The 27,226-nt window shown below is 60.0% G+C and overlaps 1 protein-coding gene across 2 annotated transcripts in view; it reads left to right on the forward strand.

The window, feature by feature from the left end:
• Nucleotides 1–15,151: 15,151 nt before the first annotated feature.
• Nucleotides 15,152–27,226, forward strand: part of ITPR3 (inositol 1,4,5-trisphosphate receptor type 3) — a 35,943-nt gene continuing 23,868 nt past the window's right edge. The window contains exons 1-6 of one of the 2 annotated variants that reach the window (XM_027896800.1): nt 15,152–15,567; nt 21,123–21,193; nt 24,069–24,190; nt 26,684–26,770; nt 26,860–27,018; nt 27,127–27,225. In XM_027896800.1, coding sequence (XP_027752601.1) covers nt 15,479–15,567; nt 21,123–21,193; nt 24,069–24,190; nt 26,684–26,770; nt 26,860–27,018; nt 27,127–27,225 — 627 coding nt within the window. In that variant the 5' untranslated portion in view covers nt 15,152–15,478. The remainder of the gene's footprint in view (nt 15,568–21,122; nt 21,194–24,068; nt 24,191–26,683; nt 26,771–26,859; nt 27,019–27,126; nt 27,226) is intronic. The other variant, XM_027896802.1, reaches the window with a different exon arrangement.

The raw sequence follows: 27,226 nt of genomic DNA on the forward strand, positions 1-27,226 counted from the left end.
AGCGAGCGGGGCCGGGGAGGAGGAGGGAAAGAAGAAGAGGAAAAAAAAAAAAAAATCACAAGTAGAAACCCGGCCCCGGACCATAGACACGGGCGGCTCCGGCTCAGCTCCCTCTAGAGGCACCAACCCCGGCGCGGGGCAGCGCCGAGCACCGAGGGGGCTCCTCGGGGGGCTCGGGGGGAGCTGAGACACCGCTCAGGGAGCTGCGGGGCTGGGGGGCTGCCCTGCCCTGCGCTGCGGGGATGGCACCGCACACCCCGTCCCACTCCGGCGCTCTGCTTGTCGTGCTGCCCCGGGAGCCTTCGGCGTCTCTCCGGGCTCTCCAGTGGTTTTCTGACCTTTTCCTTAAGGCTGCACCTTAAGGTTTGCCCTCTGCCAGGTTCCCCGAGGAGCCCCGTTACAGTCCCTGCTGGAGCATTTCTGGGGTTCAGGAGGAAACTTGTGTTGATCCACCGTAAAAATGCCACCAGTGGCAGAGATGGTTCACACCAAGTGCCTTCAGAAATTTGAAATCCACTGAAAAATCCCAGCAGCTGGAAAGAGGGGGTGTGATTTTAGGAGAGAGAGATTGCAGTGCTGAGGGTTCAGTGATCTGTCCCAGCTGCTTTTCCTCTCCTTGCTCCTTGGGACACTGCCAGGGGCACTGCTGGGGCTGGAAAGTGCCAGATAAGCAGAGGTTGGGGGCCACTACAGATGCCTGACTGCTGATTATCACACAGAGGAGCTCAGTGTGTGCCCTGTGGGACGTTCCCTGCACCAGGGTGGTGGCTGCACTGACACAGTGCAAAGGACACCCACAGTGGCTCTGGGAACAGGGGCTGGGAGAGAGATGCCCTGGCCAGAGATGGGTTTCAGGGAGGTAAAACAACGACAGAGCAGAGGGAGGGGAGGGATCAGCTGTGGGGGACCATCCCCACCAGCCGGGTACCAAGGGGTCTGCCTTCCTCCCATGGGCACCCACTGGGAAGCTCCTGGTCCTGGTGGGGGTCAAACTCCCATCACCAACCTCAGTCCTGCATCGAGCGGTGGATGTTTCAGAGGCAGATGTGGCTGTTTGGGTCTGATACCCCTGACTCTGGGTGACTGATGTGTGCTGGTGGTGGTTGTTCCTGTGCACATCTGGTTTGATGTGTGGCCAGGTTTAAGCTGTTCTACTGCTGCAGAATGAGTCCTGGGCTCCTCCCCACCACACCCACCTCAATCCAGGCCGTTCCTGAGCCCCACCACCATTTCAGATTTAGCAGCCCCCAGAATTACCTCATTAGGTGGCAGCTCTGGTGAGAACTTATGCAATTGTGAATCTCCTCTAAAACCTTTCCTTTTGGCAAACCACTTCCCTTCCACCTCGGACACGTTGCACAACACCTCTGCGGTCTGGCTGTGGAAAACCAGCTGGGAAAGTGGTGCTGGGCAGCCAACAGCAATCCCCAAGTCCCTTGATGTGAACCACCTCTGCCACTGGAGACTTTTTTTGTGGTGCACCAACACAGAAATTTCCTATTAGGAAGCAGAAATGCTCCAATAGTGGCTGTAACAGGGCTCCTGCTGTAACAGGGCTCCTGCTGCTCACACTGAGCAGTAAAAGATGTGGAAAAGAAGCTGTGCAGGATTGTTGGACAAATCTGTGTCTACAGCAAAAGCACAAGGAGCTTGTGGGGACTGAGCTGTGGGGACTGAGTTTGTGGGGAGTTCTTGTCCCCAGACAGCACTGGAGAGGGTTGGGGGGCAGGGGGGATATCAGGGATAAAGGGAAATTATTTTGAAAGGAATAAATCTCTGTTATGGGAATGGCCAGCATGGACCTCGAGAAATGCTGGTGGGAAGATGGCTTGAGCAGTGGTGTAAATCCTGTGTGCAGCCAGCCTGTCGTGCCACTGCAGAGGCTTTGGGACGTGGAGGCAGCAATTCCCAGCTGGCTCTGCTGCCCTGGCTTTGTGATCACTGATGCCAGTGTGAAATGTTCCCAGCTCTCACCAGCTCCTCCTTTCAGCAGCTCCCTTTGCTGGTGGAAGTAAAGAAATTTATTTGCTGGTGGAAATAAGAGATGCACAGCAGCTGTGGAGATGGAGCCTCGGGATTCTCATGGCATTTTAGAAGGTAGTTTCACCAATGGTTGGTGTTAAATCTGTGCTGCTGCTGGAAAAGGGGACAGGAAAAGGGGGCTGTGCTATGTGAGCCTCCTCTGGTGCCAGCAGGAGTGAGGGGCTGAGGTGATAACACCCTTCCTGGGGGAGGAGAGCTGTGGTCTGTGCCAGGCACAGGGAGAGAACAGGAAGGGTGAGAGAATCTTGGATTTAACCAGTCATGATGTCATAGCACTTTTACATGATTTTTTTTGTTAGGGTAAACCCCCCCCATGTTGAGCAGGCCATGGGGTGCTGCTGGTCAGCAGTGGGTAGCACTGGCACAGCTGGCCTCAGTTTCCCATCCATGCCAGATGTCTGCTCAGCTGCACGAAGCGCTCTGAGATCTCTGGGTGATAAATTGGCACAGCAGGGATGAGGGGAGAGGTAGAGATTTTTCCAAGCTCAGCTGCTGGAATCAGTTACCTCAGAATCGAGCTGTTGGAGAGACACTTCGTCAGCACTGACAGCAGCTTTTTCCTGGTTTTCCCCACTGCAGCCTCATGCTCTGGAAAGTGAGATGGAAAGGGAAGAGGAGTCTCTTCTGAGTGTGGCTGCTGATACACCTGCAGAGCCCTCTGATGTGGTGCTGGCTGAGAGGTGAGATCCTCCCCTCCCTCCTGCTCAGGTGGGAGCAGAACCCCCCTTGGCAGAGCTGTGGGAACCTGCTGGGCAGGGAAATGAACGGAAAGGGCAGGTTTGAACTGCCAGAGGGCAGGGTTAGGTGTGACACAGGGAAGGAATTCTTGTCTGGGAGGGTGGGCAGGCCCTGGCACAGGTTGCCCAGAGAAGCTGTGGCTGCCCCAGCCCTGGAAGTGTCCCAGGCCAGGTTGGAGCATCCTGGGCTAGTGGAAGGTGCCCCTGCCCAGAGCAGGGGGTGGAACGAGATGAGCTTTAAGGACCCTCCCAACCCAAACCATAGGAGGATTCTGTGATTCTAAATCTCCTCGGAGCACCAGGTGGCACTGTCCGACTTCCAACCGAGCTGAGCCGAGCCGGGCCAAGCCCGCTGGGGACGCGGAGAGCGCTGGGTCCGGCTGCGGGGACAGGGGGACAGCACGGAGCGGTGCTGCAAGGGACATCCCAGCACAGACCAACGGGGTTTTCTGTCAGCCTGCAGCTTTGGCACCCCGGCCAGTGCCGATGGTGGGCGGGCAACACTTTAGAAAATCTGGTGCCTTCTGCAGACAAACCCAGCGCATTCCAGGTGGGGTTATTTATGAAATAAGCCCAGTTTTGAGTCTCCCCTGTGAGAAGGCTGGCTCTGCACTCCCTGCCTCAGTTTCCCCTTTCCTGTGAGAGGTTCCATACCAGCTCCTTCCCTCTGAAGCACCTCACGGGGCAGTGCCAGAATCCTAAATGCCTCTCAAATCTGGACTGGCAAGGGCTTTGGGCAGTATCAGACCACTGGCAATGGAAACCCTCTGTCCCCGTGGGGACTTTCCGAGCCCGGCTCTTGCTTCAGCTGCCCTCAGTGCCCGGGGCAGCCAGCACACACCTCCCAAAGACAGGGACAGCCCGGGAGAGAGGAAAAGCGACTTCCTTCGCTCCCTGCACAGGAAGAGCACGTCTGGAGGTGGGGAGGGGGTTCTGTGCCCTCCCTGCCCGCCGGGCCCGTGCGCAGGGATGGGGGGGTCACCTCAGCATCCCGGCTTCCCCCTCCCGCAGGGCCAGATGTGCTGGCGTGTCCTCAGGAGCTGCATCCGGGGGTGGAAGCTCCCCAGTCCCGCCGGGAAGCGGAGCGTGGGGGCGGGTTTTGTCTCAGCCGGGCGTTTCACCGACTTGTTCTTCCTCCGTGCTCGGCTCCGCGGAGCGTGGGCAGGGCAGGCTCGGAGCGCTTTGGAACGCGGCCGGAGTTCCAGGAGATGCTTCTCCCTGTGAACCCTCTGCCGTGAGCTCCGGGAGCCACACAGAAGCTCCTTTCAGCCCCCGAGGGGTGTCTGGGAACAGATGCCGATTCATAAGCGCAGCTCCACGGCAGATAAAGGCAGGGACGTTCCTGGCGCGGCTCCCGAAGCCGCAGCCCCTGGGAATTGCTGGTGTCCAGCTTCTCTGGGGCAGCGCAGGGGGCTGGAGGCCAGCGGGGCTCCAGCAGCTGCGGGGTGTCAGCTCAGCCCTGCTCTGCACCTCTGCTTGTGCCCTGGGGACGCGGGTCCAGCTCCCCAGCCGTGGGGGCAGAGGTGCCCGGAGCCCCCTGCCCTCTGCAGGGCCCGGTTTGGGGCCCGGGGCAGCCCCGGGAGCCCTGTCAGAGTGGGAATGGGCAGCAGGGCCGGGGGGAGTGGTGGTGGTGCCACTCTGTGCCCGCCACTTGGGTCCCTGAGGTGCATCCTTCCCTCCCCAGGTCCAGCTCCTCCCCAGGGACCAGCACACACCGGCAGCCCCTGCGGAGCTCAGAGAGATCAGCGCCGCTGCCTCCCTCCCCATCCCGGCACCGGCCGAACGGCCCCTCAGCTCCAGCTCTTTCCTCTCCTTTTCCATCTGCTTAATGAACATACCACGTTTTCCTTTTCGCTTTCCCCTTTCCTGTTCCTCGGGAAGGACCCTTCAGCCTCACCCGCCCGACTGCCACGGCCTGGCTTTGGTTTGAATTTTTTACTAGTTTTTTTTTCTTAGATTAAGCATTTAGTGTGACTAAAATGTTCTCACTTCTCCCTCTGATTATTCACTTTCCCTTATTAAACTGTTCTGCGCTGAATTACTTTTCCTCCTTTCCCAACCCTTCCACCCTCCAGCTTTTTCATTATTTATTCTCTGTGGCTTTTAAGGATTTTATTTATTAATTTCTGGGTAAGAAGAGGCCTCTGCCTCTGTCTCCCACACATAAAAGGACTGCTGGGATCAGTTTGGCTGGGGGTGATCTCCGTCCCCAGGGGCTAAAGCCAACCCCTGATAGAGGTATTGGAGAGGGGTTGGAGTTCTGCCATCATGGGCTGGAGAAGCTGTGGCTGCCCCATCCCTGGAAGTGTCCAAGGCCAGGCTGGACAGGGCTTGGAGCACCCTGGGCCAGTGGAAGGTGTCCCTGCCCGTGGCAGGGGGTGCAGTGAGATGATTGTTAAGGTCCTTTCCAATCCAAACAGTGAAGTGCCCCTTCATTTTCCATCGGGTGCAGGGAAGAGGGGCCCCAATCCTGCACCCTCAGCCCTGCCTGTGCTGGGCACCCCAGGCTCTGGAGTGCTGAGCCCTCAGTGCTTCCCAGCCCCGCGTGTCCCGGCCGGAGGAGCTGCTGGCAGCCCGGCCCTGCTAATCTGGGAATTGTATGCCAGGAAGCACACACCCAGCTGACCTGCCCGGGACAAAGCCGGCACTGCAGGCTGCAGCACTCCCAGGCTCCCCTCTGTGCTCCTCAGGGCTGGGTCACAGCGGTCCTGAGGCCTCGCTGGGTCCCTCCCCACACTCTCCAGGGTCGGGCACCTGCTCTGAGCTCTGCCCTGAGCGGATGGGGCTCCTGGCACAGCGTGGGATGTTCTCACAGCCACCTCGTGCTCCTGCCCATCTCTGGGGCACATCACAAGATGGGGATGGAGCACCTAAACTCTGCTGCCAGACCTGAAACCGGGGCTGTGAGAGAGAAGCAGTCCCTGACCATCTCCGGGGTGTTTATTTTGGGCCTCAGCAATGGCAAAGTAACACGGGCATCGTTACTGTCTTACTAATCAGAGCTGCCCTGGCAATAGACCCTGCCCATGATGCCTTCCTGGGTAACAGAACTGCGTCCTTGACACATCCTTAGAAGCCTTGAGCTCCAAATAGACTGAACTTCTGTGCAAAACCGCCCGAGATTTCCCGAAGAAAAGGGCTATATAAAATGTGGGTATTATTAGCACTCAACCTCTGCCAGGGCAAGTGTCAAACACCACGGAGGTGTCAGGAGGAAGGGTTTGCCTCGGCTGAGTCACTGCAGGGCAGCTCCTTTCAGGGTTATGTGCATCTCTGAGGGAAGCAGCTGCTGTCCCCTGCTAAACGGGGTCTGGCAGGGGCAGCCAGTCGTTTCCACAGCATCCCTGGTCACCACAGTCCTTGGCCCTGTGGGATATGGAGACACTGCCCTGGGCTGGCCTTGGCAATGCCAGGTCAGGCTGGCAGGGATGGGCTCGGGGAGCTGCTCTGCCCTCTGAGAGCACTTTGTCACCCTGACAAGGTTCACGTGGTGCTCCCACATCCTGCTCGCAGTATTTTAAGGTTGTTTACAAACACCAACGTGGTTGGAGAGCAGGGGAAGCTGCTCACAAATCGTGTGAGCTGAAAAGCCTCTGCCAACCTCGCTGGCTTCCCCTGCACTGATGGAAAACGAGGATCCAGAGCTGGAGTGCTCTGGGCTGTTCTGGCTCTTCCAGCTGCAGAGATGGATGGGCTGGTGGGACTGTTCCAGCCCTGGGAGCTCAGTGCCATTTCCATCATCCTGCTCTTGGTTGCAGCCTTGTCCTGAGACACAGGGGCTTGTCCTGCTCGCTCTGCACCTTCAGCAGTGCCACAAAGCCCCGCTCGTGGCCTCCTCTCTGCACGACCCTGCACCAACACAGAGGGAAATAGATGGCTGGGGCCTGGAATAATGTCCAGGCTGAGATTTCCAGGGCTCACGAAGCTGTTGTAAAGTTGCATTACAAATGTGAGCCACTCGGATATTCCAGCGATCCGAGCCAACAGAATAGAATATTTTAAATGAAATATTCATGGGGATCCTCAGCCTGTGAAAGCGATAGAGCTCTGCTGCTTTCGGTGGACTCACACTAATTTATTTTTTATTATGACCCATTTGTATGATGATGGGGCTGGGAGGCTCCAGGCGATCGCCTCCAGCTTCAGATCCCGTCGTTCCAGGTGCTCCAAAAGCACAGAACAGCTCCACGGGCCGTGCCCCACATTTGAAACCGCTAAGGATGTAGCCTGGTATTTCTGACACAGCAAAGCTCTTCTCTGACACAGGCGGCAGTTCCTCCCTGCCCTGGCAGCTTGGGCAGGGCACAGGGGCCCCTCTGTGCCCCTGGCACCACCCTGGGGCTGTGGGGTACCCCCTCTGCCCCCAGGATTGCTCCTCTGTGCCTCTGGCTGAGGGAGGGATTGTCACTGAGCCAGCAAAGGGCACTCACAGCCCCGCACCAGACGGCAGAAATATTTGCCAAACAAAGACTTTATTTTCAAGGAAATCCTCTGACTTCTGCATGGCAGAGAGAAATGATTCAAGCTCTGGCACAGGCGGCCCGGGAGCCATGGGTAGGAAATTCTGCTGCCACGGGCTGAGCGGTTCTGCAGGGGGAACAAGGGCTGCTTTTCCAGGCACACATCGTTCCTGCTTTACTTTTGGGAATGATTTGAAACCCTTTGTGGATGTGGGCTACACCCACACACCTATTTCATCCCTGGAAGTGTTCAAGGCCAGGTTGGAGCAAACTGGTCTGGTGGAAGGCATCCCTGCCCATGGCAGGGGGTGGAACTGGATGGGCTTTAAGGTCCATCCAACCTGGCCTGGAACACTTCCAGGGATGATGCATCCACAGCTGCTGCATCCATGCAGCTGCCTCTGCTGCAGCACAGAAAACAGCTTTGGGCTCTGGTGGTGGCGTATAAAATACAACATAACGTTACCTATCATTTTTAAAGCCAGCTCTGGCCCTACAAATAAAACACTTCTGTGGTTGCCTTTTTCTTTCCCAGCTGTAAACTCTGCCCAGCTCTGGCTCTTCCCTCCCGGCCTGTGACTGTCCTGGTTTATGGCACCGTCACCACCTCCCGCCTGATTTCCATGTCAAGTCAGTAAACAGCGGCTCCCACCCTCTCTGTCCCTTATCCCGGGGCTCCGGGTGACTCAGCAGCACGGAGCACAAACATGACTAACTCTTCCCTCCACAACAAGCAGGGATTTTGGGTCTTTGTTCAGTGCGTTTCTCTGGGCCGGTGAAGCTGCCCAAGATCCGCCCTGGCACAGGGGGTGACTCATCCCGAGGAGGTGCTGGCCGGCCCCGATCCTGCTGGGCTGGAGAGGAGCAGAGCACAGGGCTGGGCTGGGAGCAGGGGCAGCAGCTTCCTCCTGCCCTCCCCGAGCCCGGCGCTCCCTCCAGCACACCCAGCCCGTTGTTCTCAGAACTGGACGTGGCCGGTCCCTTGAAATCAGATCCCAGGCTGGATATTGCCCATCCTCCCGGGGCTGCCGGGGCTGTTTCCTCCCTGGCAGGTTTGGGACCCGCTCAGGGGTTTGTTCACCGCTGCTGGGCTTCACATCCAGCCCCTCTTCACCCTCCTGCGTGAAGGGATGGGACGATGCCCCTCACCTGGGAGGGACACCCATCATCAGGAGGGTGGAAACGTGTCCCATGAGGGACTGTCCCCTCACACCCCGTCATTCCTCAGCAAAGTTCAACCGGGAAGAAACCGAGAGCCCAGATCTTTGGTCCAGCATCACCCAGGTGTGGGCAGGCAGGTAAATCCATCCTGGCCCCTTAATTGCAGTGGTGGATGGAGGTTTGAGAGTGAGGGAGTCAGCTGGGAATGGTCATTTCCCAGGGGTGGTTTCCTCCCTGCAGCTCTGGGGCCGATGGAGCCTGACCCTGGTGAGTCCAGCAGTGGGAGTGCTCATGGGTAAGGGGTCTTTGGCTGGCAGATGGCACCTCTGGGGTTTACTCTGCACCGTCCCTTGTCCCCAGTCTGAGATGACAGAAAATATATACACAGAAGGAATAATATGGAAGAAATTCCTCCCTGTGAGGGTGGGGAGGCCCTGGCACAGGATGGGCAGAGAAACTGTGGCTGCCCCATCCCTGGAAGTGTCCAAGGCCAGGTTGGATGGGCCTTGTCAAGGTGTCCCTGCCTGTGGCAGGGGATGGGACTGGGAGGGCTTTAAAGTCCCTTCCAATCCAACCCATTCCATGATTCTAGGCTGCACCAGGTGCCTGGGACAGCCCTCACTTGCCTTGCTGGGATGGGGGTACAGCAGGGCAGGGGATGCCCTCCCATAGGGTGAGCAGCATCAGCCTGAGCATCTCCTCTGACCTCAGAGCAGGAGCCCTTGTGCTGCACCCCAGCAGCCATTTCCTTCCATTCCACACTGGGGGAGCCCCTGGCACTGCTGGGGGGAGAGTCTGCCCAGTCCTGTGCCCCACACTGCGAGGGAGCAGCATCTGCCTGTCCCCATCCCCTGGGGCGTGACTGGGGTGGCAGAGGCGGTGGCCTGGCCCAGCCTGGGAGGCAGCTGGTCCTGGCCCCGGGCCACAGGGTTACCCAGCCCATCAATCAGCAGGAAGGCGTGTGGTTTGCTCAGTGAAGGCTGTAATTAGGTTGATTGGCACTAACTTACCTCAAAAAGCTGGGGAGGAGGGAGGAACTGCAGCTCAGCCATTTTATGGGGAACTTTACAGGGAAAAATGGAGCCAGGACAGGGCTGCAGTTGGACCCAGCTCCTCTGCCCCTTCTCTTTGTGACATTCCCGTGTGACCCTGCGCCCTTCAGACCTGACCACCCCCAAGAGGAGCTGGAACAGGGGGCAGCTGTGTCCCCTGTTTGTAATCAGCCTGGCAGAGCGTCCCCAGAGCCCTGCTGGGGGCAGGGGATGGAGCAGAGCCTGCCCTGGTGCGGGCAGTGCTCAGTGGGCGCCGTGCCCAGCCCGGGCTGTGGCCGCAGAGCGTTTCCCGGCCGCGCTCTGATAAGATGTGCTGCTCATTCACGGCCGTGTGCTGAGCACGGGCCAGGAGAGAGGGCCTGCCTGGCCCACTTGGGAGCAGAGGAAACGCTGCTTGGAGAGGCAATCCATCTCCAAAGAGCTGTTGAGAGCACAGGCTGTGCCGCTGGCTCCTCTGGAGCTTCAGGGGCCGAGACGCTCGGTGTGATCTGATTCCAGCCGTGCTCGGGTCACTCTGGAGCTGGAGGCTGCTCTGGAAAATCTGCCCATCAGTCAGAGAAATCACAGACTGGGTTGGGTTGGAAAGGAGCTTAAAGCTCATCCAGTTCCAGCCTTAGGCAGGGACACCTTCTGCTAAAGCAGGTTGCTCCAAGCCCTGTCCAACATCGATAGCCTGGTCTGGGCCCTGCCCTGATGTGAGGAAGGGCTTGGGGGAGTAAGGGGAAGTTTTTCCTGGGATATAAATTGTGTGTGCCCTTTGGGGATGAGCCAGCAAAGGCGTTAGTGATGGTCCCGCTTGGGCGTGACTGTAGTGGCAAAAATCAGCTGATTTGGAGCAAAACAGTTGCACAGCTGTGGAGGAGCTTGCAGGGTGGCTGCACGCAGGTGACAGGTGAGGGGCAGGGCAGGGAGTGGCTGGTGAGCCAGGAGGGCTGGGCAATGCAAAACCTCTTGCACAGAAGGGATGGGAAATGAGGAATGGGGCTCTTCCCGCATCTGTTCTGCCACCAGCTGCCATCCTGGCCCAGGGTGAGGGTACAGCTGGCAGCCCCAGCCCCTGCTCCACCTCTCAATTAACCCGTGTTTGCTTATTAGGGAAGTTACAAGCCTGTGCAAACACTTCCATTTGCTTTTGATAAAGCAGAGGTAGAAAAAACTCCTGCCCACGAGGCGTGGCCAGGCCCGGCAGGCTGCTCTGGCTCTGGGTCGTGCCAGGTCCAGGCTGCCGAGGGCCATCTGCCAAGGACAGAGCATCCCTCCCTGTCCCGTGTCACCCAGTGGCTGTCCCTAACCCTGTCCCATGTCACCCAGTGGCTGTCCCTGTCCCTATCCCTGTCCCATGTCACCCAGTGGCTGTCCCCAGCCCTGCTGCTCTCCAGACAGCCACGGCGTTTGTCCCAAACTTGGCCCGGTGTCGCTAACGGCAACTGCTAATTGTTCTCTCGCTCTGTACTATATTTAATTCCCCACTATTATTTTTTCCCCTTTTAATCATAAAAAGCCTAAATTTCCCTCGGGGAAGGTTATTGGCTCGAGTGTGGAAATATACCTGCGCCTTGCAGGGCGCTGAGCCACCGGGGCATTGGCTGTATTTTTAACTCCAAGTACAAAGTGTCTTGGACGTGAGCGTCGTTTAACCCTTCCCAGCAGGGAGAGTGGGAACAGGGGGGACCTTCCCCTCTGCTCAGCTCCTGCTGCTCACCCTGGGAGCAGAATGAACCCACCCTGGGCTTGGATGAAGCGTGGGCGAGAAGCAGGTGTGGGAGCTGGAGGAACTGCTCTGTTTTGTCCTATTTTCCTCTGGCATCCTCCTCTCTCTGGCCAGGGTGAGACCCGTGTGGGCATCGCCCCGCGCGTGGAGAGGTCGGGCCGGGCAGGACCACGTGTGCCCCAGCACTGTCCCCTTCCCCGGCCACCTCCTGTCACCCCCGTGGGGACGGAGGCTCCGGTGCTCCGAGGTAACCCCGAGCCTCAATACCTTTGAGATGTGGGCCAAAGTCATCCAGTCTGAGAGCTATTTCGGGGGACGGTGGCTGCTCCCGGGAGAGCGTTGGCACAGCCACAGTCGGAGGCGCCGGGCGCGGGCGGAGGCGCAGATGGGACAGGCAGGAGGGAACTGCTCCTGTCTCTGCCGTTAATGAAGTCACCCGAGGGGGCTCAGCCCTGCCCCCACAGACCTTGGGGTGCCTTTCAAACGGCTGCTGGGGGAGGTTTGGGTTTGCAGCTCAAGAAAAGCACATTTGGGGTCTAACCCTCGTTGCTGCAGATGTGTGTAGCACCCCCTGCACCAAAGGAGCGATTCTGCTCATTGGTAGCTGCTCTGGGCTCTGAAATCCTCGCTCAGAAGGAGAAACAGGGTTGAAATAACCCTTTTTTTGGCAGCTGTAGCTTGGGATCGGTCCTGCCCCAACACTGCTGCTCTCTGGGGTGGGAGGACCAGGCAGCAGCATGAAAGGCTCCACACAGAGCCCAGGCAGCCTTTGTGCTGGGTCTGTGGGCAGCAGCAGGGGCAGGGAGCACCCAGAGCCAGCAGGACAAGGGGGAAAACTCTCCCCCTGGCCAAAGAATCCCCCTCCTCTGTGTGACCCTCAGCAGAGCTGCCTTGCTCCCTGCTCTGCTCAGCACAAGGGACTGAGTGTCTCTCTTCCTCCTCCTCAGACAAAGGCAGCTACAGTTAGTCCTCTCTTTCTTCTTCCAAGTGGCTTCACCCTTCAGTTCCCAGCCTTGGTTTGGGATGCAAAAGCCAGAGAGGGCTCTGGCAGGGCACTGGGACTCTGCTGGGACACCACAGCCCACCTACCCCCAGCCAGCACAGCCGCTCCCCGTCCCCTCCGTCTGGCGTAGATCTGCTCCCAAAGCATCTGCGCAAACTTGAGCTCCAGGTGGGCTCCTGTCCAGCCCCAGAGGGGCTACGATCCCACTGACCTGCTGGAGGGCTGTGGTGTGGCTGGGAAGCCACCACCACCCCACAGCAGGAGTGCTGGCTGCCAGCTCCTGGTGGGCAGGGCGGGCAGGTAAGGGGAGCTTGGCCAGAGGAGCATCCTGTGGGCAGGGCGGGGGCCTGGGGGAGGGAGGGGGCCCTGCAGCTTCAACAGTTGCCTGCAAAGGAGCAATTTCAGCATGTGAAAGGAATGTGGCTCCAGCGCTGCCAGGGATGGAGGCTGTGCCTTAGGGATAGGGATGAGTGCTGCCGGCCTGACTCACCGGCTGCCTCCCCGCAGCTGCTTCCTCTCCAGGAGGCAGAAACTCCCAATTTTTCTGTGTCACGTGGCTTAAAGTAGGGGGTAAGGAAGGAAATGCTCCTATTTTTAACTCTTGTGTCTCCCCAGGGCCTGGGGTCGAGCACTGGCACAGTGAGGTGGCCCCCCTGTGATGTGCCACGAGCTCCCCCAAGGCCAGGGCTCGCACTCACCCGAGCACTGCAGGCTGTTTGCAGCTCCCAATTTTGGGGGGCTATTTTGGGGGCTGAGCCCATGCACAGAGTGTCTCTGGAGGTGGGGAGCAGCCAAGGGACCCCGTGCACAGTGGGGACACACAGGGTGGGCCACAGCTACACTGAGGGCGGCTGAGAGCGACTGAGCCACAGGGGAAATGCCCTTTTTTCTTTCCTTGAGGTGACCTGCCCATGCTGCTCCCTGTGCGTGGGCAAACCCTGGGGGCAGGTGCTGGGGGGCCCTATTTGTGCCCACCACAGGGACAGAGCTGTCGTGACCCAGGGCTGAGGGCTGGGGAGGGTTTTATCCACCCCAGGTCCATCCAGGGAGGATCTGGAGATGTAGTGTCACCATCCCCAGGGTGCAGGGTGGGCAAAGGGGGGCACCCCTGAAACATTTTGTGTTCCCCACCCTCAGCTGAGCTGGAACATTCACCCCACAGCACGAGCTGGACACTGGGAGGATTTTTTGAGGATTTTTCTCGCCGAGCTGTGGCTGGTGGGACTGGCATGGCACAGCCATGGGCAGGGTGAGGTGCCCTCGGCACCGCCCATGTCTGGGATCAAAGCAGCTGATCTGGGCATGAAGTTTTGGTCTTTGGTTCCTTGGGGCTTTCCTTGAGCTGCTGTTGTGAAACCTTCATTTGCTTCTAACAGCAGCAAGTTGGGTTTTTTTTTTTTCTCATGATCTTCTCTTTTCCCCCTCTGTTGCCCTGAGATAAAGGCTTCTAAATTTGTCCTGTGCTGAAAACGCAGCTAATCCTGATGGACCTGAATTCGCATCTCCCCCCAGAGGAATTGCACTAATTTTTTTCCCTTTGTTCTGCCAGGGGACCTGTCCGTTTCCTAGTGGAAAAAAAAAAAAAAAAAATCACTATTTAGGGCAAGGTTTATATTCCCGAAAACCCGTGTTTGTTTGCGAGAAAAGAGGACAGGAGGGAGATAAATGAGAAAAGCTTCATGGCTTTTTTTTTTTTTTTTTCCCTTCCGATATTGTTTTTACAGCAGGCAAGTTTTAATTAAAGTGAGGAACTAGGTCGCCTGTGCTGTCCAGAAGATGCTCTGAGGACGTGGTCCTTTCCCACCAGTGGTACACTGGGAGCCTGGAGTGCTGGCCCAGCCTGGCAGTGACAGCTTGGCTAAGGACAAGCTCCTTCCAGGCTGCAGGGACGGGGTGGGCTCTGGAAGGGTGAGGGGTCTCCTTCCTGCCCAGGTGGTAATGGGTGGGTTGGGGGTGGCATTTTGAGGTGCTGGGCAGGGCTGTGGTGTCAGTCGGTGTAGGGATGCAGGGGCACAGCCCGTGCCTGGAGCAGGTGAGCTCAGGAGGGGACGGTGAGAGGCAAAGCAGGTGTGAACTGGCCCTGCTGGGAGCCGAGAGCTCGCAGGAGGCGCCTGGGCTTCAGGAAGCCGCAAGTGCTCGCCTGGGGCAGAAAAATCCAGCGAGACCCGCTTTGTCCTCACCTGGGGCTCTCCCGGCCCCGGGCGGTGCAGGATCCTGAGCCGGCCCCGGGCTGGGAACGCGCTGGGCAAAGGGACAGGGACAGGGATGGGGATGGGGACAGGGATGGGGACAGGGATGGACAGGGACAGGGATGGGGACAGGGGCAGGGACAGGGATGGGGACAGGGACAGGGACAGGGATGGGGACAGGGACAGGGACAGGGACAGGGATGGGGACAGGGATGGGGAGCTGCGGCTGCCGCTGCGCTCCTGCTGCCCAGGGAGGAGGAGGAGGAGGATGGAGCGAAGGGCCAGAGCAGGACCGGGGGTGGCGGGAGAGGGGCCCGGGGCAGTGGCCGCTCGCTTTTGCCGATGGGTGTGGGGGTGGCTGTGCCCACCGCTCCACGTCGGTTTGGGGGGCACCCCGCGACCCCCAGCGCTCCCCAGAAAGCGCCCGCTGTCGTTCCAAGCGGCGCAGCCCCGGCGGGACGGCAAGATCCCCGAGCTGGGGGGCTCCGTCCCGGGGTGCAGGGGCTGAGCACCCCGAGGGGGCGGTCATGGGGGTCCGTCCCGGGGTTCGTGGGTCGGTGACCGAGCCGGGGGACCCCCGTGGGTGGGCGGTGGCTGCTCCCCCGGCCCCGGAGCCCCCCGCGGGCAGCGGGGCGTGCAGCCCCCGCACCCCCCGGCCCCCCCCCGACGGGAGGCGGGTGCGGGGGTGGGGCCTCCCCTTGCCCCCCCCGTCCCGGGCGGCCCCGGGTCCCCTCCCCGCACGGGGCTGCCGGCGGGACTTCCTGATCCCGCTCCATTGGCCGCAGGTAGCGCAGCTGTGCGGGACGGGGCACGGACAGACGGACAGAGCCCATGCGGACCCCTAACTGAGCTTCATCCCCCCGCCCCCTCCTCCTCCTCCCCTTCCTCCTCCTCCTCTCCCTGGCTCCCTTCCTGCCCAGCACATGTAAAAGTTGTGCGTGGGGCTCCGCTCCCGTCCCGCTCCCGGTGCTGCCGGCGGCAGGAGCCGGGCTGGGATCACCCCCACCGCGGAGCAGGGACCCCCCGGAGCAGGGACCCCCCCGGGTCCCCTCGCCCATGCTGGATTTCGGCCCGGGAAGGTGACTGCGGGAGGAAGCGGCGCCGCGCCGGGTCGGGGTAACCATGAATGAGATGTCGAGTTTCCTGCACATCGGGGACATCGTCTCCCTGTACGCCGAGGGCTCCGTCAATGGCTTCATCAGCACCCTGGGGTGAGTGAGGGGCTCCCGTGGGCGTTGACGGGGTCCCCGGGATGGACGGGACGGGACGAAGGGGCTGAGCCGGAGCACGGTGGGAAAAGGGGCCGGGAAGCTCCGGGTGCTGCAGCAGGAGTTGGGAGAGATGGTGGGGAGGGGGACAGGGTGTTCTGGATTCGCTCCCGGCTCCGGCCGCTGTCAGGGGCAGGATGCAGCCCTGGAAGGACCCCCAGCCCACCCTCCCTATGGCCAGAAGCCGTTCCCTGCCCATTAGGGGCTGGGGGGATGAAATGAGCTTCAGCAGCGTGAGGGGTCGATGGGGTGAGGAAGGGGATGTGTGAGTGGGATGGCTGGTGCAGCCAGGATCCCTCCTGGGCACGGGCCATTCTGTGCTCCCAGCCCTGTCCAGCGTGGCTGGAGGCTGCCAGCCCCTGGCCAGGCAGTGGTGGCTCTCGTGTCTCCCCTCGGGGTCCCACATACCCGGTGATCAGTGGCATCGCTCCAGGGTCACCGAGTGCTGCTTGGGGCTGGGGCACCAGGGCGCTGCCAGCTCTGGGCTGAGCCAGCTCCCTGGACATGGCAGCACTGGCAAAGGGATCTCACTGCCCAGCGTGGGGTGACACAGTGGAGACCTCGGGGACCTGTCCCTCGTCCCTCCTGTGTCCATACAAGCCAGCAGTGCTGCTGGAGCAGAGCCAGGCCAGGACCTTCGTGCCCCTCCATGCACGGGCCTGTTGCTGCTGGCTGTGGGGACAGGCCGTGCCCCCTCGCTGGGGAGGGCTCTGCCAGGGCTGCCCTGGGACACGGGTGGGTTTTTCCTGCCCTCGAGGCAGGATCCCAAACCGTGTCCGCTGCCTCGGGCGGGGGGACGTGGGGCAGTGCCAGCGAGCTGCCCCACGCTGCGTGGAGGAGAGGCTGAGCTCAGGCAGGAATGCTGACTTGGATGGGATTCCTGGGGCAGGAGCTGCCCGGCTCTATAATCTGTGGTGAATGCACTTGCTCCCACATGCCTCTCTATTCGCACATACCTTCGCCCACACGTGTTCTCTCACCCACCGCTGGGCACGTGCGGCCTCTGTGTCTGTGCCCACCGAGGCTCCCTCCACCAGGCTGCCCAGGAATGGGGGGCAGTGGGGGGCACACCTGCCCAGGGTGTCCATGCTGGCAGCTCTGTGGTGTCGGGCAGCAGGTCCTGCAGGTGCAGCCTGTCTGTGCCAGTGGGGCACATCCCCACGGCCTTTTTGGGAGGGGGCTCCTCGTGCTGCCCTGCAGTGCCAGAGCCAGCCCAGGGCAGGGCTGCAGCCTCCGTGCTGAGCACCCCTCCAGCCTCTGGGAAAGGGTTCCCCTCTGTTGGGACCCAGCGCTGGTTGTTGGCTCCCACAGCGTGTCCCAGTGGCTCAGCAGGAGCTCAGGTAGAGGTGTGTGGACTCTGTGGCTCTGATCCCCTTGCAGCTCCGGCCCTCACATCCCCCTTTCAGCCAAGTGTTTTTCTGGACTTCCTTAGAAGCACCTGAAAGGCAGGACTTGTTTGGGGAGCCTCTTCTCCCAGCCCCCAGCATGGCTTCTGCTGGGCAGCCCCACTTTCCCAGGGTTCTGCTTTCTCTGGGTTCTTTCCACATCTCCAAGTTTTCCCTTGTACTGGGGAGACCCAACCACACCTTAAATCACTCCTGTGATAAGGGGCGGGGTGACTCACTGAGAGTGCTTCTCCTGGCCCTCCTGCCACAGGGACCTCATTTAGCTCATTTGCAAGGCAAACAGCTCTGCCAGCCCACGCTGGCCTGACATCCTTCCTTGTGGAGGGACTGGCTTTGGCTGTGGGATCAGGGGGGTCTGCAGTGGAATCTGTTTGTGTGGGGTGATGGTGTCTCCAGGTGCTGCTCACGGTGTCACGTTAAGGGATGGACACCAGTGTGCTGTTTCTGGGGTGGGGGAGCCCTGCAGCCCCTGACTGAGCCCCCTGAAGGGCACTGGCACCAACCCTCCCCCAGACCCCCTCTCTGCAGTGGATGTTTGTTCCTGAGCAGGAAAAGCATCCTGGGAGGGGTGGGGACCCCCAGTGCTGGGCTAGGTGGGAACGCTGAGCCAAGATACCCAAAGCAGCTCCAGTGTCAATCAGCCCAAAGGAGGAGATCACCTCAGGGGTCCCGTGGGCACAGAGAACTGGGCTAAGGGTGGCCATGCTGCTGGTCACAGCACCCTGGGAGGGACACGGTCCCTTGGGAGAGCTGGGGGGACAGCATGGGTGTATTGGAGAGGCCTGAAGTGGTTTTGGGAACATGGGAAGTTGCCCAGGAGGATTTTGTTCGCTGCCCCATCCCTGGGGGCTCCCAGGACCCGCTGGGGGCTCGGGACTGGCAGCGAGGGCTCACGTGGGGAGGGACCGGCGGCAAACCCACCTGGATGGTGAGGGGCTGTTTCAGGCGAAATAACACCTTTGGTAGCTGTACATGTGGTTGCAGGTGGATTTCAGGGTGGAGCAGCTCAGGGAGATGCAGCTGGTTAAAGGGTAACTCCGGCTCTGCCGGGTCAGGACGAACCCGTCTCTGCAGGGAGGAGGAGGAGTAGTTTGAGTCCTCCCAGCACAGGGACAGCGGGGAAAAGCTGCATTTTTGTGGCTGCCCTGTGCTCACTCACTTTGTTCTTATTCCTCCCTGGGGGCTTGGTGCCCACCCTGCACCCCGAGGATGCCAGCTGGGCTGACCTGGCCCCATACCCGACAAGGAGCTCTCCTCCTCCTCCGGGTTCCCCTGCAGGAGCAGCAGCTCCACGTCAGCCCCAGCTGGGCCCTGTCCCTGGGGAGCTCAGGGGGTCTGACAGTGGTGGATTTTGGCAGCACTGGATGAGCTGCTGCTCCCCTGACCTCGGGGAAGGCTCTGCCTCACACGAGGCCAAGCACGCTGGCCCCGGGCCAGGGAATCACTTTGTGCTCAGAGTTTGGGAGCACCAGAAAGCCCCTCTGGAACTGGTGAGGACTCCAGGGCTTCAAGCTGGCCAGATGCTCACCCGTGCCTTGAGGGGCTCACCAGTGCAGGGTCTGGCCCCTCCTGCTCCCTGGGGTAATTTGGGAAGGCAAAGTGTGATGTTCCTGCCCTGCACAGGATCCTCTTCGCGGTCCTTGGACACCAACAGCCCCTTTTCTCCTCAACCCCTGGGCAGTGAGTGCCCTCCCGTGCCCAGCTCCCACACAGCCCCCATGCTCTGATGGCAGAGGGAGCTTCCATGGCCCATCCTGCTGCGGGAATGCCGGTTATTTCACTGGTGGGAGCGTGTCCTGGCTCCAGCCGCCTCCCAGGTGACTCATGTCCACCCTGTCAGAATCCTTTCTTTTCAGCAATTTTTAACTGAGGAATGTTAGCCCAGAGTATCAGTTTAATAAAAAGAACACTTTGCATTCCTGCAGAGAGTGTAATCCTAGGATTAAAGATGCTGAAACTGCCTTGAGATTATTAACTAATTAAGACTTCCAGGCTGGCAGGTCACTGTCTCTAATCCTGCCTGGTGGAGCAGTGATGCTGGGCACGGGGAAGGCAGGTGAGCACTGTGGCACAGCCAGCACTGAAAATGAGCCTCCTGGGAGGCCTCCAGCTGTGACAGGGGAGGATTTTTGGATTTTAAAGTGCAGAGATGAATTGAACCTTCTGCCTCTGTGGGCACTGGTGGGAGCTGTGGGCACATGCCAGGGTTCAGGGCTTCGCTCCCTGAGCCCAAGCTGTGGGTTGCTGGGTGCTCAGCTCTCAGTGGTCTTCACTTCCAGGTGGGGGGCTTTGCATATGATGCAGCCTCTGCTCACAGCTGCCTCTGTTTTTCCTATCTCCCTCTTTCCCTGCCCTCCCAGGGCTCCATGCCATGCAGGGAATATGCCTAACTACTTCCCTGCTGTCATGACCCATGGAAAAGGTGTTGTGTTTGGGCAGAGCCTGGTTGGGAACCCAAAACCCCCTCGCTGCCGACAGGGAGGTTTGCAGAGCCAAGGCAGCTCTGTCTGGCCACAGCTCACCATGTTTGAAACCTCGTGGGCTTGGGTTTTTTCCAATCTTCCAGGTCTTTGCTAATTATTTTTAAGCTTCTGCTGCCACCAGAAGCATTAGATAAATTGCTTTTCTCTCTTTGTTTGAAAACTAAGGCTGATCTCCTGAGCCCTGGGGAGCTGTGAGGAGCAGGCGGGGCAGGAGCGGTGCTGGGTGTCGGAGCACGGTGCCAGCCCGCACCTCCACTGCCAAGGACACAGCACTGCCGGGGTCCCTGGGTCCCAATCCATCAGCACCGAGGCCAAATTCCTCTGTGTGGAGCTATGGAAAGGAATTTCCCCCTCCTCAGGGGGGAGAGTGGCTGGGCTGAGGGAGGGAGCTGGATCTGCAGGCAGGACATCTGCCTTGTTTTTAGCCCTTTGCAGAGCAGTGCGTTCATCTCCACGCTGTTTGGGGTGCTGGGTTTGTTGGGGACAGTGAGAATCCCTCGGGGCTGAGGGGGCAATGTGGGCTCTGCTGTGCCTTTGCTGCCCCTCCCTTCTCCAGGCTGTTCCTGTCCCTGACCCAGCTGCCCTGTGATGGATTGTCCCTTTGGGACAGTTCCTGTATCCTCTTGCACACTCAGCCCCTGCCTGGCTTCGGCCTCCGCAGGTGGGGACACGCTCCCCGCTCCTCTCCCAGGCAGGAGCAGATTCCTCCTGCTGCTTCGCTTCCCGGGGCTGGGAAAGCGGGCGAGCGGGTACAGCCTGTCCTGCTGGAGCACCCAGTTCCCTTGGGAGCTTCACACAGAGAGCTCTGGGTGTCCCAGCACCAGCAGCCCTTCGGGTGATGCTCGGCCCTTGGGCTCTGGGCAGATCCTGGTGTTGGGTCGTGCTTTGCTGTTCTTGGTCACTCTGAAAAGCAACGTCCCCTCCATCCCAAAATTGGTCCCCAGCACCCAAGGCCAAGCCTGTGGGATTTTGCTGAACGCTGGGAAAGCGAAGAGGTGGGCAGGGAGGAGACACAGAGCCCTGATCTGATGGGCAGAGCCTGCAGCTCTGATCAGATAATAATTAATAACTGGGTTTGGGGGGCCCCTGCCACCTCCATCCTCCCTCCACAGCACCTGCACCCACCGTGTCCCAGTGGGGCGAGTTCCCAGCTGGAGAGGGAGAACCTGTGAATGGAAGTTGAACTCATCACATTTTTGCTGGATTACCAGGGCAATAACAGCAGCCAACACACTATGCCTGGGGGGCACCGGGCTCAGCCAGGAGCTGGAGCTGGGCAAGGCAGAGCCTCGGCACAGGCCACTGAGCAAAGGGCCTGGAGTGGCTGACACGAACCATTGTGGTTTTTACTGTGATCTGTATCAGCCTGGTGTGCCCCGAAGGGTGGGATGGAAAACGAGGGGCACTCTGTACAGAACAGACACCCCGGAGTGGCTCCAGCAGCCAAGTGCTGGTGTGTGAAAGATTTATGGAGTGCAAATGGGTGGGAAATGGGAGACACAGATTTGGGTGCTGTTGCTGTGGCTAGGTGATGGTGGTTTCAGGCACAGCCACTCCCCATTATCATCCCCCTGTTCCTGACCCTGCTCCCCCTTTCTTTCTGGTGCAGGCTGGTGGACGATCGGTGCGTGGTGGAACCGGCTGCTGGGGACCTGGACAACCCCCCCAAGAAGTTTCGAGGTGAGCCTGGGGCAGCTCCATCTCTGCTCTGAATGGCCTTGGAGGTGATGGTGACCCTGAGCACCCATGCCAGGGTTAGGGTCTGGGGGTCTGGGAAGTGCTGGCTTGTGCCTGCCCCACGTGCTGGGGATGCTCTGATCTCAGGGAAAGGGCCGTGTCCCAGTTGAGTTTGAGTGCCTGGAGTTTATAGCCAAGGAGTGTACAGAGAGCTGTGAAATCTCCCCAGACCTGTGACTGTGCTGTTGGATTTGGGGTTGGTTTAGAGCAGCCATCCCTTTCATCCCAGCTGCTGTCATTTCACGTCCTATTTTAGAAAAAGCTATTTAAATATCAGTTCCCCTCTCTGCATTGTGCCCCCAACTTTTTTCGGGTGCATCCTGCAGTGGGATGCTTTTACCCCTGGGCATCCTCCCCCTCAGGGGTCCTACCAAGCAGTGGCCTGGCTCTCCACAGGAGCTGTTGCCACTGATTTTTACATGGGGCTGATTAACAACCCATCCAGCAGCTCCCAGCATCCCACAGCCCTGGACAGCCCAGGGAGCCATCCCATTTCCTGGGCATCAGCAGACTCTCACCTGGGGCTGGATGGGAAGAGCTGGGAGCTGCCTTGTCCCAGCAGCCACTCCATCCCCTGCCTGGCCAAGGGCGGGTGTTGAATTTCTTTTGCAGGCACGGGTTTGGTCGAGGCTCAGCCCCGCTCCCTGCAAACCCTATCAGGATATCCAGCTGCTCGCGTTAATGGCCGGAAGGGTCTCGCTCTGCCTGCTCGATAGCCATCGCCGCCAGCCGTGGAAACAAGGGCTGTGGCTCTTGCCTGCGGCAGCAGCGGGGCCTGGGCAGGATTTTCATGTGCTGCTGCCGTCCCCATATCCTGTGGCCGGACCCTGCCCTATCCTGCGCCGTGCTGAGCGGGATGCAGGTCGCACCGGGGCATCCCGCTGGGAAAACCGGACCCTTCTCCCGAGGTCAGGCCCGAAAGGTTCTTTGGAAATGCCAGAACCCAGCCGGGAGCTGTTCCTGCAGCCCTGCCCTCGAGAGACGCTCCACACCTCTCAGTTATTTGCTTTCTTTCTGTGGTTTCTCCCCCCTCCGAGGCTCTTCCCAGCCCAGTTCAGGCATGAAAGGAAAAGCAAATCCAGTGCTTCCACCCCGCGCTGAGCCAGCGTCGGGTGGCTCCCAGACAAGGGGCAGGGGGACCCTCGGCCGTGCCACTCGCCCCAGTGTCCCCAGTTCCCCTGAGGGCTCGCAGGAGGTTTTGCCCCCACAGCCTTTGTGGGCCGGGGCAGGTCGGCCCCACATCCCCCCGCTGAGCTGCTCACACAGGGCAGTGCTGACGTGGGAGCTTCCCCCGCCTTCCCTGCTTTCCACCCACCATCCATCTTGCAGAAAGCTGTCGATTCTTTGGCCCAGATGCCAAACTCTCTGGCTCCCAAAGCAAACCGTGCTGGAGACTTTTTGTGTGAAAACCTCTCTGTACCTCAGTTTCCCTCCTGGCAGAACCAGGCTCAGCACTGAGCCGGGGGCAGCCCCGTGGGCAGGGCGTGCATGGAGCCGGGGCTTGGATCTGAACCCACCTCCGGGTGGCTTTACTGGATTATTTTCCCTCCCCCCCCCTTCCCCCCGTTTCAAGTTGCCCCCAGGCCCTCTTGCAGCCTAATTAGCGAGGTGGTGGAGCATTCCCGGGGTGCAGGTGCCCCGGGGTGGCTGCGGCCCCGCTCGGGGCGGTGGGCACGGGCAGCCAGGCGCGGCAGCTCCCGCGCTGCGGCGTCACGGGCTCCTTGGCACGGGCTGTGCCACCGGCAAACAGACCTGTAAAACGAAATGTGAAACTTGGCCCCGGCCCAGCGGCCCCGGCCGGTGAGAACCGCGCTCGGCGCTGTTTGCTCGGCACTCCCAGGTAAATAAATACGCTCTCGCCAGCGCCTCGGGCCCGCCGCCAGCCATGCAAGGGACTTTTGTATTTTCTTTTTGTGTCTGAAGGTTCTGGGCTGCTATTTCAGGCATAATTAGGGCGATTCAGGCTGCAGAGCCCTTCCTGCCCTCGCCCTGTACAGCCCTCAGCCGTGGAAGGGGTCTGGGAGATGTGAGTGCCTCCTTGTCTCCGGACATCTGCTCTCCTGCTTCAGTTCCCAAAGCCTGGATCTGGGTGTCTGCACTTCCCACCCCCCATCTGAGGGGAAAAACAGACAAACTGGGACAATCTGCAGAGCAGGGAGTCACTGGAAGCATTTGGAGGAGCTGGGATGCATCTTGTGCATCCTTTAGGACCTGAAATGCAGCTGCTGACACACAGATTTTGGGATTATGCTCATAGAGTCCAGCACGGGTGATCCAAGCTCCCTGAGACTGTTCTGGAGGGATGGACGTGTGTATCCCAATGGCATGGCCACCACAGGGTCCATCCACAGCCTCTGCAGGCTCTGGGTGTCCCGTAGGAACAAGGGATGTGGAGATGGCTGCTCGTGTCCCGACCTCCCTCCCTCCCAGCGGGATCCTCTCCTCCTTTGGTGCAGCTGGGCTTCATCAGAGCTTCTTCTCCCCCTGAAGTTTTCCTTCCCAAATAGCACAACCATTTCCGATGGGAACACTTCTAATCATGAGTCCAAGAAGTGGAGTAATTCCTGGACTCATTATTTATCCTGATTTAAAGCTGACCCTCGGGCCAATACACGGGGATGTGACCTCCACGTGTCTCCCTCGGCCCCCTGGCAGCAGATGGGGTTGTGGTGGGATGGGGGGGACCATCTCCCAGTGGTGCTGCTGGGACAGGAGCCGTGTCCTGGAGGGGTCCTTGCTCCTGTCCCTCGGGGACATTGACCCCACTCGGGACACACCAGTGGCTGCTGCAGCCTCACGCTGCCTCCTCTGCTCCCAGATTGCCTCTTCAAAGTGTGCCCCATGAACCGCTACTCCGCCCAGAAGCAGTACTGGAAGGCCAAGCAGACCAAGCAGGACAAGGACAAGATTGCAGATGTGGTGCTGCTGCAGAAGCTCCAGGTGAGAGGGGTGAGGGACTGTCCTGCCCAGAGGGGCAGTCCCTGAGGGCTGGGTGGGAGATCACATGCAGACCTCTGGTGATGCTGGTTTTGGGATGAGAGGGGATTTCCACCTGCCTTTCCCTCCTTGCCCCGTGAGCAGCCATTGTTGTCCCACCTCCTGATGCTCCTTGTGCAGAAGAGCTGTGGCAGAGTGGGCAGAGGAGCTCTGTGAGCACAGCCCTGCACCCCCCAGCACCCTCTCAGCACCCCCAGCACCCTCTCAGCACCCCCAGCACCCTCTCAGCACCCCGGGCGTGCAGGAGGGAGCCCTGTGGCCAGGACGTGCTCCAAAGGGCTGTGGAAGGGAAAGGCTCCTGTTGACTTCCCCGAGGTTTGGCCAGGGCCCATGTCAAACATTGCACAATGGCCTCAGACAGCTGGCGAGGCCCCACGGATGATTCATAAAACTGAGGCTGAGGAGAGATTCACTAAATCATCTCATCGGGCCTCCAGCCCAGCCCCAGCTCCACCAGAGCGTCTCCAGGTCTGCCGTGGGCAGGGGGTCTGAGCAGTGCCAGCTGGGGTGTCCTGCCCTGCTTTGGGGGTGCTGGGGCAGGGCCGGTGCCCCCTGCCATGTCCAGCCCCTCGTGGTCACTGGCACATGGAAACACCATTTCCCTGTCCCCCTTGGACTGGGGCTTGGAACGTCACAGCTGCCCTGGCCACGGCTGGACCCAGAGGCTCATTTCTGAGCCTGATTGATTGCACCTTGGTTAGGGTTTGTCTTAAAGAGATTCTGCCATTTCCTCGCTGCTTCCCGCTGCTCCTGGTGTTTCTGTTGGTGCCCAGAGAGGAGCTGGGGCAGAGGGAGCTGAGCCCAGCTCTGCCCATGTGGCCACAACAGCCCTGTCCCATCCCAGTGGACACCAGGCTCCAGCCTGCATTTTGTCAAGGAGGCTGAGAAACAGGCTGAGAACATCTCCAGCCCGTGGAGATGATTCCCTGAGGCAGGAGCAGCCAGGTCTCGAGCCCTGCCAGGCAGTGCCCACGGTTGTCTATCCCAGCCTGTGCTCTTCACTGTTGTTTTTAGGTGGGTTTAAGGCTCTGTGTTTTCCTGGCTGATCAATCAGGTGCAGCCCAGGGCAGTGCAGGCAGGCTGTGGGGGTTTTCCTCCCCCTCTGCTGATGTCTCCTGATCCTCCCTGCTCCCACCCTTGTGTGCATCCCTGACACCCATCCTTTGGCATGGGGACAGACCCCATCCCATCCCATCCCATCCCATCCCATCCCATCCCATCCCAGGGGCAGGCTGGGAACACCAGCCCCGTGGACTCTCATGCTTGGGGCAGTCAGTTCCCACTCCCACCCCACAGCTGTTGGCGAAGGAGTTGCTCAGATCTGGATGGAGATTTAGCACATGCTGTGGGGCTGGATCTCCTACCAGAGCTGTGTTGCTCCATGGGGTTGTTGTTAAACTCCCAGAGCCACATCAGCACAGGATTTCTTGGCAGCAGGTTTGTTTTCCTGGTGGCAGCAGCCACCGCTGCAGGGCCCATGTCCCTGGGTGGCTGTGTGGGGTGGGAGGGTTACCCAGGCTGGCACCCAGAGCTGTGTGGGGACACCTGCCAGGCACATTCAGAGCCCTCACCTGCTTGGCCACTCACAGAGCCACTGTCCCATCCTCCCAGTGCCAAGCCACGAGTCCAGATGTTTCGCAATTCCTCTGCCCTCAAGTGAAAGGGGGTGAAAGCAGGATGGGGAAGGGCAGGAGCCCTCCCAGCTCCATCCCTCGGCGCTGTTTCCCATCCCAGCTGCGGGGGAACGCTGTGCTGGTGCTGCCCAGGCTGTGCCCAGGCTGGCGCCAGCGCTGTCAGCACACCCTCACCATTCCCAGATCTGCTGTGGGAGCAAGTTCCTGCCTCGCTCCGTCTGTGTCAACATCACATCACTGCTCCCACTGCCAGAGCCACCGCATGGAAAATGTCTGTGGTTTTGGAGAGGGGCTGCAAGTGCTGCTGAGCAATTCGCTCGTGGGGACTCATCCTGCTGCATCCACTGCAGCAGGTCTGGACCTGCTCCATCTCTGGGCCTGGCACCGCTGGCACCGCTGGCACCGCTGGCACAGGGCCCCAGCTCTTTGGTTTTGGGGCTGCCAGGAGCCCCCAGTCCCCACAGCCCCCGTGGTGGGTGCATTGCCCCAGTCCCTGTCCTGTGCAGAGAGTCCTCGTTCAGTGCTGCCCCCTGAGACCTGGTGCCTCGGGGGAATTTCGGTGCCATTTTGTCCCTGTCCTCATTTTTGAAGTCCTCAGTTTCCACGAGGACTGTTGTCAGTGGGTTTCACAGGGCTGCTCAGGGCCACACCACGGTCCTGGGCTGGGCTCTCGGAGGGCTGTGGTGACACGCTCTGAGGGCTGGAGGGATGCTGATCCTCCCATGGCTGAGGGGGCTCTGGGATTTGCTCCTGGGGAGGGAGGAGGGTGCTGCTACACTCAGCTCTTCTCCCTTTGGACCAGCACGCGGCCCAGATGGAGCAGAAGCAGAACGAGACGGAGAACAAGAAGGTGCACGGGGACGTGGTGAAGTATGGCAGCGTCATCCAGGTACCGGCACAGGGCAGGGCTGGGGGAATCATTCTGGGAGGCCTCGGGGGGCTGCACTGCCACAGCTCACCCGGCGTTTGCTCCTCCAGCTCCTGCACATGAAGAGCAACAAGTACCTGACGGTGAACAAGCGGCTGCCGGCGCTGCTGGAGAAGAACGCCATGCGGGTCACGCTGGATGCCACCGGCAACGAGGGCTCCTGGCTCTTCATCCAGCCCTTCTGGAAGCTGAGGAGCAACGGGGATAACGTGAGGAGCCCCTAAATGGCACTGTACAGAGAGCACCGTGCCAGGGCTCGGCTCCCCGCCCGGGGCCCCGTCTCATCCTCGCTCCCCCTTTCCCATTCTGCTCCCCAGGTAGTCGTGGGAGACAAAGTCATCCTGAACCCTGTCAACGCCGGGCAGCCTCTGCACGCCAGCAACTACGAGCTTGCTGACAACGCTGGCTGCAAGGAGG

This window comes from Empidonax traillii, unplaced genomic scaffold, assembly GCF_003031625.1.
Source record: "Empidonax traillii isolate 1590-97213 ecotype Southwest subspecies unplaced genomic scaffold, ASM303162v1 scaffold516:size646513, whole genome shotgun sequence".
NCBI lineage: Eukaryota > Metazoa > Chordata > Aves > Passeriformes > Tyrannidae > Empidonax > Empidonax traillii.